Below are 15,010 nucleotides of genomic sequence, written 5' to 3' on the forward strand. Positions count from 1 at the left end.
ACCTGCAAGCCTGCGTGTCGTTGTGATGTGAGAGAGGAAACCAGATGACCCAGTGGAACTCCTCGCAGTCACGGGGAGAACGTGCAAACTCCGCACGGACAGCACCCAAAGTCAGGATCAATCCTGGGCTGATGTCAAAGAGCTTTCATCGGCTGTTTTTCTCTCTGCGTGGTTGCTGGCTGACCCGCTGTGTGTTCTCAGCACTCTCTCTCTTTATGTTTGAGTGAGTGTTTAGATGGAATGGGATGTAAGGGTCAGTGCAGCATGCTGACCTGCTGAGAGATTGCAGCATGGAACGCTGTATCTTGGACTTGCAGCATCTGCTCTACCAGCTGTGCCTCTGAGCCTCGACTGAAGAACTTTAGACCTGGAGAGAGAGGATGAGGGCTGGGCTTGTTTTCTCTGGCGTGAAGGAGGCTGAGTGCAGAACCGACTGATTCCTGGGATGTCAGGACTGTCTTATGAATAAAGACTGGATAGACTTGGTTTATACTCTCTAGAATTTAGGAGATTGAGAGGGGATCTTATAGAAACTTACAAAATTGTTAAGGGGTTGGACAGGCTAGATGCAGGAAGATTGTTCCCGATGTTGGGGAAGTCCAGGACAAGGGGTCACAGCTTAAGGATAAGGGGGAAATCCTTTAAAACCGAGATGAGAAGAACTTTTTTTCACACAGAGAGTGGTGAATCTCTGGAACTCTCTGCCGCAGAGGGTAGTCGAGGCCAGTTCATTGGCTATATTTAAGAGGGAGTTAGATGTGGCCCTTGTTGCTAAGGGGATCAGGGGGTATGGAGAGAAGGCAGGTACGGGATACTGAGTTGGATGATCAGCCATGATCATATTGAATGGCGGTGCAGGCTCGAAGGGCCGAATGGCCTACTCCTGCACTTAATTTCTATGTTTCTATGTATAAGATTACAAAAGGCATGGATCGGGGGGAGGGGGGGGGGGGGGGGAGCAGAACCTTTTTTCTTAGGGTGGCGCAGTGGCACAGCGGTAGAGTTACTGCCTCACAGCACCAGAGACCCGGGTTCGATTCTAACTACGGGTGCTATCTGTACGGAGTTTGTACGTCCTCGCCGTGACTTGTGTGGGTTTTCTCTGGGTGCTCAGGATTCATCCCACACTCCCAAAGACGTGCAGGTTTGTAGGTTAATTGGTTACGGTAACATTATAAATTGTCCCTAAGGTAGTGTATGTAACGAAGGAGGGGAAGGAATTTGAAATGGGATCTGAGTGGTTGATTGTGCAGTTCTTGTAGACTTGGAGATGGTGGAATCAGAAGCATTGACTATGTCTAAGAGGCACTTAGACAGACAAGGAATCGAAGGAGTAGAAACAAAGAAATGCAGGGGATGGTTTATACCAAAGATAGAAAATAGGTGCCGGAGTAGGCCATTCGGCCCTTCAAGTGCTGGGGTAACTCAGCGGGTCAGGCAGCACCCCTGGAGAAAAAGTGATGGGTATCGTTTTGGGTCGAAACCCTTCCTCAGACTTACAGTAGGGGGGCGGGAGGGAGGGGGAGGTGAAGAACTAGAGGCAAGAAAAGACCAGAAGCATGAATGGCCGGACACAAATGATCTCAGGCAGGGTGGTGCGCTGGTGGGCCCATTGTTGGCTGGGGGAAGGATGATCTCGATGTGGAGAGCTATGGCACTTGTAAAATGACTGGGGGGGAGGAAAGAGGCAGGGGGCTGCGTGGAGGGGGAAGGGAGTGTAGGCGGAAGTTACTTAAAATTAAACAATTCAACATTCATACCAATAGGTTGTAAGCTGCCCAAGCGAAATATGAGGTGCTGTTCCTCCAATTTGCATTAGGCCTCACCCTGACAGTGGAGGCCTCCAGCATGTTGTGTCCATTATCTAAGGCATAGAAGGCTCTAATGCAGGAAGATGCGTAGATGTGCAACGTGGTGGGCAGAAGGGCCCGTTTCTATTGCTGCCTCACTGCGTCAGAGACTGTCCGTGGGATTGTGTGTCTCACTGTTGCGTCCTCTCCTTGCAGAGCCCTGACGGACCTCCTGAAGCAGCAAGGCAACTCCAGCATGGACTGCAGCGAGCGTGATGGGGGCACAGTGCAGGTGCCCATCTCCGACAGCCTGTCTCCGAGATCACCGAGGAGCAACACAGGTAGGTAACGCCCAGCGGCAGCGACAATGCCCACTCAGGGTCAGGCTCAGAGGGTCAGGGCAAGGTGGTCCCGGCATCTAGACCAGCGGTGGCCATCTCCCAGGATAAGGGCCGGCCTCTGCTGTGTTTTGTTTTAACTACCAAAAATAAATGGAATCGATTATTTACAAAAATAATCTGTGCAATACGGAACAATACAAAACAAACCCACCACCATAATACAAAGTGGAACAATCATTCTTAGATACTGAATATTAAATAACTATGATGGCGCAGCGGTAGAGTTGCTGCCTCACAGCGCAGAGACCCGGGTTCGATTCCGACTACTGGCGCTGTCTGTACGGAGTTTGTACGTTCTAGCCGTGTCCTGCGTGGGTTTTCTCCGAGATCTTCGGTTTCCTCCCGCACTCCAAAGCCGTGCAGGGCTGTAGGCTAATTGGCTTGGTATAAATGTAAAAATTGGCCCTAGTGTGTGTAGGATCGTGTTGGTGTGTGGGGATCACTGGTCAGCAGGGACTCGGTGGGCCGAAGGGCCTGTTTCTAAAATCCTAAGAGTATATTGAGCCTCACGCGGTGCCCAGCGGTCCCGGAAACCCCCCCGAGTGCCCGAGGACAGCGCGTACTCTCTCTCTAGTGACACCCGGGCCGGGACGTAACCCAGGAAAAAACACAGGCAGAGTCCTCCACCGCCTAGTGCCGTGACTCGCTGATGACCAGCTTGGCCAGGCCCAGGAGCAACCCAACCAGGACATCCTCGGCCCTACCCTCTCCCCTACGCACAGGGCGTCCAAAGATGCGGATGGTGGGGGTGAAGTGCAGCCAGAAGGCAAGGAGCAGCCCCTTTAGATATTGGAACAGTGGCCGCAGTGTTGTGTTGGGTCTGACCCAAGAGAGCAGATGCCACAAGCTAGCACTGACATTCTTATTCCCCCCCCCTGTGTAATAATGGTATCATGAGTCAATGATCCAGCTGTGTGCAGATCAGAGGTAATCCAGATGTGTAATGGGTCAGAGGTGATGTTTCCAGATGTGTGATGGGTATGTGTGAGGTGAGTGTTTCCAGATGTGTAATGGGTCATAGAGTGGGGTGATCCAGTGTGTTTGTGTATGTGGTCAGAGGTGATCCGGTGTGTGTGTAGATGTGTGATGGGTCAGGGGTGATGCATGTGTGATGGGTCAGGGGTGATCCAGATGTGTAATGGGTCAGAGGTGATCCAGATGTGTGATGGGTCAGAGGTGATCCAGATGTGTGTAATGGGTCAGAGGTGATCCAGATGTGTGATGGGTCAGTTGATCCAGATGTGTAATGGGTCAGAGGTGATCCAGATGTGTAATGGGTCAGAGGTGATCCAGATGTGTAATGGGTCAGAGGTGATCCAGATGGTCAGGGGTGATCCAGATGTGTAATGGGTCAGAGGTGATCCAGATGTGTGATGGGTCAGAGGTGATCCAGATGTGTGATGGGTCAGAGGTGATCCAGATGTGTGATGGGTCAGAGGTGATCCAGATGTGTAATGGGTCAGAGGTGATCCAGATGTGTGATGGGTCAGAGGTGATCCAGATGTGTACCACTCTCTTCCATTTTGACTTTGTGACCAATCAACTAATTTAATAAACTAATACCCAAAAAGGTTCAATGTGAAGGGGAAAAGATTTAATAGGAATCCGAGGGGTAACTTTTTCACACAAAGGGTGGTGGGTGTATGGAACGAGCTGCCAGAGGAGGTAGTTGAGGCTGGGACGATTTAAGAAACAGATATGGTACGTGGATAGGACAGGTTTGGAGGGATATGGACCAAGCGCAGGCAGGTGAGACTAGTGTAGCTGGGACGTGTTGGCTGGTGTGGGCAAGTTGGGCCGAAGGGCCTGTTTCCACACTCTATGACTCGAAGCATAAACTTAGCACATGCTAAATATTTGAAAATCCAGTTTTTAACTCTTTTTAGTGGTTTTGGTATGCTGTATATTACTGTGGTGGCTCGTTCCGTTGCAATAAACCACTGGCGATGAGTGACAGTGATCCAGATGTGTTATGGGTCAGCAGAGATCCAGATGTGTAATGGGTCAGCAGAGATCCAGATGTGTAATGGGCCAGTAGAAATCCAGATGTGTAATGGGCCAGTAGAAATCCAGATGTGTAGTGGGTCAGCTGTGATCCAGATGTGCGATGAGTGAGTGGTGATCAGTGCATGTGACAAGGTGGTAATGGACCAGATGTTCACCATTCAGTGCCGTGGAATCTGGCTATGCACCTCTGTGATAGTCCAGATGTGGAACTGCATTGGCTTATACAGTGCAGATGTTTAACAGTCAAAGTGCTGGAGTCTTGCTGTGCAGCCACGCTGGTGTGAGTGTGCAGATGTAACACCTTATATGTTAAACACTCCACATGTGCAATCACCTCCGTGAAATCACACACTTGCTCGATTTCATTCAATGATGGTTCATTGTCACGTGTACGTAGGTACAGGGAAAAGCTTTGATCTGTGTACAACCCGGTGAAATCATGCAGCAGACCTCACCTCAGGCGGTACACAAGAGTCGCCACGTTCCTGCAGATGTAACACCGACAAAGTTACAAGCCCTCTCCGCTGCCTGCCGTTGTGTGTGGCAGCCCCCCTCCCACCCCATGCCGCCAGCCCCCCTCCCACCCACTCCCCTCCACCCCTCCCCCCCCTCACACCACCCCTCCTACACACCCCCATCCCACCCCCCTCTCATTCCATCTCCCGCCCCCCCCCCCCCCCCCCCCCCCCCCCACCCCACACCCCCCTGCTGGGTCCCCGTTCGATTGTGGGTTTTTTTCAACCAGAAGTAATTGAAATCAATTATTTACAAGAATAATATTTACAATACAAAACAATACCCATCACCAGAGCACAAAGTGAAATGAATATTCTTAAATATCAATATACTGCAAATTAAACAACTATATTACAGTCCTTGTCAAGGATGCATTCAACCCCCCGCGGTGCCCAGCGGTCCTGGAATGCCCCAGGGTGCCCGTGGACAGCGAGTGTTCCCTCTACAACATTTATATGTTTCTAGGCCAGTACCTAGAACGTATCTTAAACGTTGCCTTAAACGTCAAATAAAAGCGGTTCTCTGCAGTGAAATCGAGATGTGTCACACTAACTTTAGTTTAGTTTAGTTTGAGATACAGTGCAGAGATTCTTCCGTGCTTTTGGAAAGGCTACCCAGTTGCAACTTGATGTTATCGACAATTTAATTTAATTCAGTTTAGAGATCCAGCATGGAAACAGGCCCTTCAGCCCACCGAGTCCATGCCGACCAGCGATCCCCGCACACTAACACTATCCTACACACACACTAGGGACAATTTACATTCATACCAAGCCAATTAATCTACAAACCTGCACTTCTTTGTAGCGTGGGAGGAAACTGGAGCTCCTGGAGAAAACCCACGCAGGTCACGGGGAGAGCGTACAAACTCCGTACAGACAGCACCCGTAGTCAGGATTGAACCCGGGACTCGTCACTGTGCGGCAGCAACTCCTCCGTGCCGCCCTTATTGTTGACGTTCGCTGGTGTGCCAGTGTGTCGGGGAGGTGGGCAAGGCTGTCTACAGGGGTAGTTCCTGCTGCCTGTCTCCAACACTCCTGTACTGTTATTACCACAAGCTGCTCCTCTGCCAATGACTCGCTGCTTACAGCGCACAGGATATCAGATAATAACCGCTTTAGTCAAGGGTGACATTTATGCCGTGGCAAATTATAATCAAGTCTGTGGGATCACTCCCGGAGTGGACAGTGTGGCAGCGACGTTCACACTGACAACAATGCGGGCATGGTGCCAGCTCTCTGGCTGACTGCCGGGGCCAGGAACGCTACAGTCGGGCTGAGACTGATCTGTGCCCACCCATCTCATCAGCCACAGCCAGAGAGGAATAAATCTACTGCCACCTGAGTGTGTGTGTGTGTGCAGCATCTGCAGGGACTTGGGGTCTGGGTCAATATTTACAGGGGGGGTCAGAGACCAGTGGGTCAGTATTTGCGGGGGTCCCAGACTAGTGAGTCAGTATTTATGGGGATCCCAGACTAGTGGGTCAGTATTTATGGGGGTCCCAGACTAGTGGGTCAGTATTTATGGGGATCCCAGACTAGTGGGTCAGTATTTATGGGGGTCCCAGACTAGTGGGATCCCAGACTAGTGGGTCAGTATTTATGGGGGTCCCAGACTAGTGGGTCAGTATTTTCCCAGACTAGTGGGTCAGTATTTATCCCAGACTAGTGGGTCAGTATTTAGGGGGGTCCCAGACTAGTGGGTCAGTATTTATGGGGGTCCCAGACGTGGGTCAGTATTTACGGGGGGTCCCAGACTAGTGGGTCAGTATTTATGGGGGGGTCCCAGACTAGTGGGTCAGTACGGGGGGGGTCCCAGACTAGTGGGTCAGTATTTATGGGGGTCCCAGACTAGTGGGTCAGTATTTATGGGGGGGTCCCAGACTAGTGGGTCAGTATTTATGGGGGGGGTCCCAGACAGACTGGGGGGTCCCAGACTAGTGGGTCAGTATTTACGGGGGGGTCCCCCAGGGTAGTGGGGGTCCCAGTATTTATGGGGGTCCCAGACTAGTGGGTCAGTATTTATGGGGGTCCCAGACTAGTGGGTCAGTATTTATGGGGGTTCCAGACTAGTGGGTCAGTATTTATGGGGGTCCCAGACTAGTGGGTCAGTATTTACAGGGGGGTCCCAGACTAGTGGGTCTATTTACAGGGGGGTCCCAGACTAGTGGGTCAGTATTTGCGGGGGTCCCAGACTAGTGGGTCAGTATTTATGGGGGTCCCAGACTAGTGGGTCAGTATTTACGGGGGTCCCAGACTAGTGGGTCAGTATTTACGGGGGGTCCCAGACTAGTGGGTCTATTTACAGGGGGGGTCAGTATTTACGGGGGTCCCAGGAGAAGTGTAAATTTCCACAGTGTGTAGGATAATGATGGCATTCTAGGATGGAGCACTCATGTTCGGGGGCAGTTACTGCACAACTCCCTCCGTTGCTGCGGTAACCTCCAGCAGGCCTCTCCAACGTAGGCCGCACTGATTGGATGCCTACTCCTCTTCCTGTGACATCTGTAAACCTCAGCTTGCAGCCAGTCGGGCCGTCCTACCTCCCACAGCTGCGCTGCCAGTCCGGAAGCCCCCGAGCTCCCACCCTCACACCTCCCACTCCTCAATTTCCGACACACCCTCCATAGAGTCATGGGGTGTCATGGAAACACACGGCAGTCATTGAAAGTACCAGGCATGCAGGTGCAGCAGCGCAGTGAAGAAAGCAAACCTGGTATGTGTAGCTTTCATAGCAAATAGGACCTTTGCAGTATAGGAGCACCCTTTGTGGAGGACCCCTCAGTTTCCTAGACTGTGCATCTACCCAAAAGTTACCCTATAAAATCTGCCAGTCCCCTGTACAGGGTCTTGGTGAGACCACACCTGGAGTATGTGCGTGCACGTTTTGGTCTCCAAAATCCTCTGAGGAAGGACAGGCTGCTTCTTGCCATAGAGGGTAAAGTGCATGATTGAAGGAACTCACTCAGACTGATTCTTCTGCTCCTGGATGTCTTTGTGTGAAACTGTCTTATGAAGAAAGACTGGATAGACTTGGTTTAGTTTACTCTCTAGAAGGTTTAGGAGATTGAGAGGGGATCTTATATGACAATCGAGGCATCCACAGTGTACAAACTTAATGGAAAATTCTTAAGTGGGGTTGGTCCAGGCTAGATGCAGGATGAGTAATTCACTTTCAAACCGACGTCCTTGAACATTGGGGAAGTCCACCTCTGGACCAAGAAGGATCACAGCTTAAGGATCAATTCCTTCTTCTCCCAAAATGCCTTGTTTGAAAACCGAGATCGAGAACCAACATTATTTCATTCCACATCGAGAGTGGTGGAAATCTCTGGAACTATTATCTCTGGCCACAGAGAGTAGTCGAGGCCATGGTGCCTTATCCATTAGGCCAGGCTGGGGCTGAACAGTTTAGGTTTTGTGTAGTCTTGTTTATTATTGTCACGTGTACCAGAGTATAATGAAAAGCTTTTGTCAACGAAGAGACAACACATGAATACAATGAAGCCATCCGCAGTGCACAGATGAAGGATTTAGATGTGGCCCTTGTGGCTAAGGGGATCAGAGGGTATGGAGAGAAGGCAGGTACGGGATACTGAGTTGGATGATCAGCCATGATCATATTGAATGGCGGTGCAGGCTCGAAGGGCCGAATGGCCTACTCCTGCACCTAATTTTCTATGTTTCTATGTTTCTATGTATTAGGATGGTTCAGTTGCCTGATAACAGCTGGGGATAAACTGTCCCTGAATCTGGAGGTGTGCGTTTTCACACTTCTGCACCTTTTGCCTGATGGGAGAGGGGAGAAGAAGGAGTGGGCATGTGAAAGTTAGCGCAGTTATTCTCCATCTTATTTAACTTATTGAGTTGTATTTGCTATTTTGTACAAAATGGAGGTTAATAACAAATACAACTAAATAAGATGGAGAATAACCGCACTAACTTTCACAGCCAGGGTGTGACTGGTCCTTGATGATGCTGCTGGTCTTGCCGAGGCAGCGTGAGGTGTCGATGGAGTCGATGGAAGGGAGGTTGGCTTGTGTGACGGTCTGGGCTGCGTCCACAATTGCCTGCGATTTGTTGCGGTCTTGGACGGAGCTGTTCCCCAAACCGAGCTGTGATGCTTCCCGAGCAAACATAAATTAGAGGGGTAACAATGCGCAAACTCCAGGCACTGGGGAAGTGCAGTCACTACTGGCTTATGTCCAATGTGTTGGCAGTCAGCTCCCTACAATAAGCAGTCAGATGATTGATTTTAAATATATTGAGTCTATTCTAAGTGGCATAGAGATGAGCTATAGATTCAGGCTGGTACCCCAGGGAGATGCTGAGGAAACGTTACCCCAGGCAGAGGAGGAGGTGTATAGTTCCCTGCTACCTGGGATGGCAGGTGCCTCCGAGGGGACTTCATTATCTATTGTGCACCAGCACAACGCAGCACAAGACCCGATTAGTTCAGTTTAGAGATACACAGTAGATACAGGCCCCTCCGCACACCGAGTCCTCGCTGACCAGTGATCCCCGCACACTAACACTACACTACACACACTAGGGACAATTTACACCAGCCAAGCCAATTTACCTACAAACCTGTACGTCTTTGGAGTGTGGAAGGAAACCGAAGATCGCTGAGAAAACCCACGCGGGTCACGGGACGAACGTACAAACTCCGTACAGACAGCACCCGTGGTCGGGATCGAACCCGGGTCTCCAGCGCTGCATTCGCTGTCAGGCAGCAACTCTACCGCTGCGCCACCGTTTGATGCCGAATATTGATCACTCATTCACACTAGTTCTATCTTATCCCACTTTATGCATCCACTCCCACCACACCAGGGGCAATTTATGGAGACCAATTAGCCTACAAATCCCCCACGGCTTTGGAATGTGGGAGGAAACCGCAGCACCCGGGGGATACCCAGAGGTCACATGGAGAACGTGCAAACTCCACACAGACAGCACCCCGCAGTCAGGATTGCATCCAGGACAGTGGCACTGCGAGGCAGCGGCTGAAATGCCACCCAATCTGTGGAGGAAATGGATGGGTGATGTTCCTCCAGGAACTCTCTGTTCACTGCTCGCGGGAACGGGATAATCCGGGACTCAGTGTACGTTGAGAACAGGGGGGATGGAGGCTGGAAGTGGAACAGACCAGTCAGTCCACAGCAGGCAGATTTAGACTTTAGAGATACTGCACGGAAATAGGCCCATTGGCCCACCAAGTCCACGCCGACCAGCGATCACCCCGTACACTAGCACTATCCTACACACACTGGGGCCAATGTACAATTTCTACAGGAGCTAATTGATCTACAGACCTGCACGCCTATGGAGTGTGGGAGCACCCGGTCAGGTCATGAGGAGAACGTCCAAACTCCGTACAGACAGCACCCGTAGTCAGGATTGCACCCGGGTCTCTGGCGCTGAGAGGCAGCAACTCTACTGCTGCGCCACCGTGCCTCCCCGAGATGGTGGACTTGAGCCAGCCCTTCAATGAAGCACAACGTCACACCACTCATGGGTAGATACAAAATGCTGGAGTAACTCAGCGGGACAGGCAGCATCTCTGGGGAGAAGGAATGGGTGATGATTCGGGTCGAGACCCTTCTTCAGAGTGATGTGAGTAGGCGGGACATAGAAAGAGTCTCGACCCGAAATGTCACCCATTCCTTCTCTCCAGAGATGCAGCCTGTCCCGCTGAGTTACTCCAGCATTTTGTGTCTCCGATTTAAACCAGCATCTGCAGTTCCTTCCGACACATTTTGTCACCCAAAGGGATAGTGATGCTGGCACCTCCCTCCCTCTGGAGGCCGTGTGGCCGGGAGACAGTGGGAAATGTCGGCTTTAATCACCATCACACATGCTGGAGGTCACACATCCTTGATGAGTGGGCATGACTGAGTCACTCGACTATGTCAGAGTTCTTGCAGCTACAGTTTATACAAAACAATCACAATCATACTTTATTAGCCAAGTATGTTTTGCAACATACGAGGAATTTCATTTGCCAAGTCAGTCATACAGTAAAAAGCAACGGAACACACAAAATACATTTGACCATAAACATCCACCACAGTGACTCCTCCACATTCCTCACTGTGATGGAAGGCGAAAAAAGTTCAATCACTTCCCTTAGCTCTCCCACGTTCGGGGGCCTCGAGCCCTCCGTTGACGGGACGATCTAGACTCCTGTAGTCGGCAGTGTTTTGGGCCCCTCTGGTCCGGGCCGATCCAGCTCCTGCATCGGGGGGATGTCAGCTCCCCCGCGCTGGCGATCGGACCTTGTGTCAGGGCTGGTCGATACTCTGCATTCGTCGGAGTTCCACGACTCCGGCCTCTCCCGAGACTGCGAGCCCTTGATGGTAAGTCCGCAGCCCACGGTTGGAGTGATCCAAGGCAAGGGGACGGCTCCGATATCACGTCCACGCCCCGTGGTGGGGCCCAAGGTCAGTACGAGGAGGCCCCCAGCTCCATCGATGGTAGGCTGCAAAGTGACCGGAGACGCGATCTGGAAAACAAACGTTCCTCCGGCAAGGTAAGAAACTGAAAAAAAAAAAATGTTTACCCGACTCCCCCCCCCCCCCCCTCCCCCTCCCCCTCCCCACCCCCCCTCCCTCACCCGCCCTCCACATAAAACAAACCGGGGAATATTTACACAAACTTATAAAATGCACTAAAAATGACGGAAAAAAAACAGACTGTTGACGGGGCTGCCAATCGTTCAATGCCCCTCGTGATAAACTTTAGGCAGGTACATTGGCGCCGCGGTAGAGTTGCTGCCTTACATCGTCAAAGACCCCGGTTCGATCCTGACTGCGGGTGCTGTCGGGAATGGAGTTTACGTTCCCCCCGTGACCACGTGGGTTTCCTCCGGGTGCTCTGGTTTCCCCCCACACTACACAGACGTACAGGTTTGCAGGGTAATTGGCGTCGGTAAAAATTGTCACTTGTTGTGTGTCATAGTGCTGGTGTACGGGGTGGTCGCTGGTCGGCACGGACTCGATGGGCCGCAGGGCCTGTTCCTGCACTGTTTGGATAGCATGAAAAACAGCTTTTTCACTGTACCTCAGAGCACATGACAACAGAACGGAGGTGGGGAGGCACTTCTGTAGTCAGAGGGTGGTGAATCTATGGAACTCATTGCCACAGAAGGCTGTGGAACCTACGTCAGTGGATATTTTTAATGCGGAGATAGATAGATTCTTGATTAGAATGGGTGTCAAGAGTTATGGGGAGAAGGCAGGAAAATGGGATTAGGACAGCAGAGATCAGCCACGATTGAATGGCGGAGTAGACTCGATGGGCCGAATGGCCTAATTCTACTCCTATGAATAATAAACCTAAGCCTATACTTCATTCCCAGCGACGGGTTATTGATTGGGAACCAGCAAAGTTGGTCTGAATATTGGATACTTTAAGCTGGTGGTTGAGTTCAAGTGATGAGGATCGCTCTCACCTGCAGGACCCAAGCTGGAGGGAGAGGGAAGGGGAACTTGATCCCATTGGCATTGATTTGAACCCAATTCCAGAGGTCGTAGAATGATCAGTGAAATATGTCATCGATACAAGTTGCTATTAACAAGACCAATTCTCCCTGGGGTCCTGCTGGATAGTGGATCACAGGAGAGCCATTAACCTTGTGTTATAACAACAGGGAGATCAGGCTTTGACAGCAGACACAAAAAATCTGGAGTAACTCACCAGGACAGGCAGCATCTCTGGAGAGATAGAATGGGTGACGTTTCTGGCCCAGACCCTCCTTCAGAATTTGACAGAGTCTTTGGCAGCACTGGGTCTGTGCTTGCTGGATGAGGGACCGCATTGAAACGTACAGAAGAGTGAAAGGCTTGGATAGAGTGGATGAGGAGAGGATGTTTCCACTAGCGAGAGAGCCTAGGACCAGAGGTCACAGCCTCAGAATTAAAGGACGTTCTTTTGGGAAGGAGATGAGGGGGAATTTCTCTCGTCAGAGGGCAGTGGATCTGTGGAATTTTGTGGCTGTGGAGACCCAAGTCAGTGGATATTTTCAGGGCAGAGATAGATAGATTCTTGATTAGTACGGGTGTCAGGGGTTATGGGGCGAAGGCAGGAGAATGGGGTTAGGAGGGAGAGATAGATCAGCCATGGCGGAGTAGACTTGATGGGCCGAATGGCCGAAATCTACTCCGATCACTTATGAGCTTAAAGCAGCATCTGCAGTTCCTTCCGACACTATACATAAGCGCGTGGATACCTCTTAGATGAGCATCTAAGATAGTCCGAGATAGATCAACCATGATTGAATGGCGGAGTAGACTTGATGGGCCGAATGGCCTAATTCAGATCCTATCACTGATCATCTTATGATCTGACTCCCCCCTCTATCCCACCTGCCCCGTGTTTCCTCCCCCTAGCTGTACTCCCCCTCCCCACCTCTGCAACTGCTCCTGCCTGCCCATCACTCCCCCTCCCCAGCCCTCCCCTCCCACCGCCCACCTGCCCAGCTCTGCACCCCCACTCCCCCCCCCTCGTGCCTGCTCTACTCCCCTCCCCGCATCCCATCCGACCCTCCGCATCTGCCTGCCCCGCTCCCCCAAGCCCCAGCCCTGCACCCCCGTCCCACACGCACCCGCCCCCTTCCCCAGCCCCACTCCCCCTCTCACCTGCCCAGTGCTGCCTCCTCCCAGCCCCCGTGCCTCTTCCAACTCCACCCCCACCTGTCTCATCTGTCGCCCCCCTCCCCCACACACTTTCCGCGGCAAATAGCGCTGCTCCAATTAAAACCAATCAACAGGTACTTCCCAACTAGCAATGATGCAAGCGGGTACATAGAAACATGGAAAATAGGTGCAGGAGGAGGCCATTCGGCCCTTCGAGCCAACACCGCCATTCATTGTGATCATGGCTGATCGTCCCCTATCAATAACCCGTGCCTGCCTTCTCCCCATATCCCTTGACTCCACTAGCCCCAAGAGCTCTATCTAACTCTCTCTTAAATCCATCCAGTGATTTGGCCTCCACTGCCCTCTGTGGCAGGGAATTCCACAAATTCACAACTCTCTGGGTGAAAGGTAGAGCCACTGCCTCACACTACCCGGGACCCGGGTTCAATCCCGACCTCGGATGCTGCCGGTGTGGAGTTTGCACGTCTTTGGGATGAGGGAGGAAACCGGAGCAGCCGGTTTAGTTTATTGTCACGTGTGCCGAGGATGTTGCGTGCTAACCAGACGGCGGAAAGCCAAAGTCTGAAGAAGGATTTTGGCCCGAAACGTTGCCTATTTCCTTCGCTCCATAGATGCTGCCTCACCCGCTGAGTTTCTCCAGCATTTTTGTCTACCAGCGGAAAGACAACACATGATTACAAACGAGCTGATTACAGTGTATGGGAAACCCAGGGAGAAGGTGCAAATTACACACAGCCAGCACTCGAGGGCGGTTCCACCCGCTGCGTCACCTGAAGATGAATTCCCGCATTGTTAAAAACACAACACCCCAGATGGGATTTGAACCCACAATCCCTGGCTTAGGAGGCCAGTGCCTTATCCATTAGGCCACTGGGGCTGAACAGTTTAGTTTTGTGTAGTCTTGTTTATTAGTGTCACGTGTACCAGAGTATAATGAAAAGCTTTTGTCAACGAAGAGACAACACATGAATACAATGAAGCCATCCGCAGTGCACAGATGAAGCAGTTAGATGTGGCCCTTGTGGCTAAGGGGATCAGGGGGCATGGAGAGAAGGCAGGTACGGGATACTGAGTTGGATGATCAGCCATGATCATATTGAATGGCGGTGCAGGCTCGAAGGGCCGAATGGCCTACTCCTGCACCTAATTTCTATGTTTCTATAAAGGGATTTAGTGCAAAGACCGAACATTAGATAGAATAGAAGTGTTGATGTACAGGCCCTCCACCTGTACAAATGTCTGTGTTTGTACCATGTCTACTACCTCCTCTGGCAGCTCGTTCCATATACCCACCACCCTCTGTGTGAAAAACATGCCCACCAAGTCCCTCTGATCTCTTTCCCCTCTCCCCTTAAACCTATGCACTCTAGTTTTAGACTCGAGCTACACTGGCAACTACAAACCTGTACATCGTTAGAGTTTTTTAATCAAAAAATGTATTAAATTATTAAAAAATAATATTTACACTACAATAAAACAAACCAGAACCCACCACCATAATACAACACAAACAAATATCCTTAATAATCGACTATATAACTATGTTACAATCCCCTAGCACTTGCTGGTGGACCCCCTATCAGTCTGAGGAATGGTTTTGGCCTGAAACGTTGCCTATCTCCTTCGCTCCATAG

The 15,010-nt window shown here is 51.1% G+C and overlaps 1 protein-coding gene and 1 non-coding gene across 2 annotated transcripts in view; one reads left to right on the forward strand and one right to left on the reverse strand.

Annotated features, from left to right (window-relative positions):
• The window catches only part of LOC129713725 (protein shisa-9-like), a 104,665-nt gene that overhangs the window by 62,631 nt on the left and 27,024 nt on the right, over nt 1–15,010 (forward strand). The window contains 1 exon segment of the mRNA XM_055662978.1: nt 2,007–2,131. Coding sequence (XP_055518953.1) covers nt 2,007–2,131 — 125 coding nt within the window.
• trnar-ccu (transfer RNA arginine (anticodon CCU)) lies at nt 14,181–14,253 on the reverse strand. The gene has a single exon. It is a non-coding gene; the product is annotated as a tRNA-Arg (tRNA).

Source organism: Leucoraja erinacea, chromosome 37 (assembly GCF_028641065.1).
Source record: "Leucoraja erinacea ecotype New England chromosome 37, Leri_hhj_1, whole genome shotgun sequence".
In the NCBI taxonomy this organism is placed as follows: Eukaryota; Metazoa; Chordata; class Chondrichthyes; order Rajiformes; family Rajidae; genus Leucoraja; species Leucoraja erinaceus.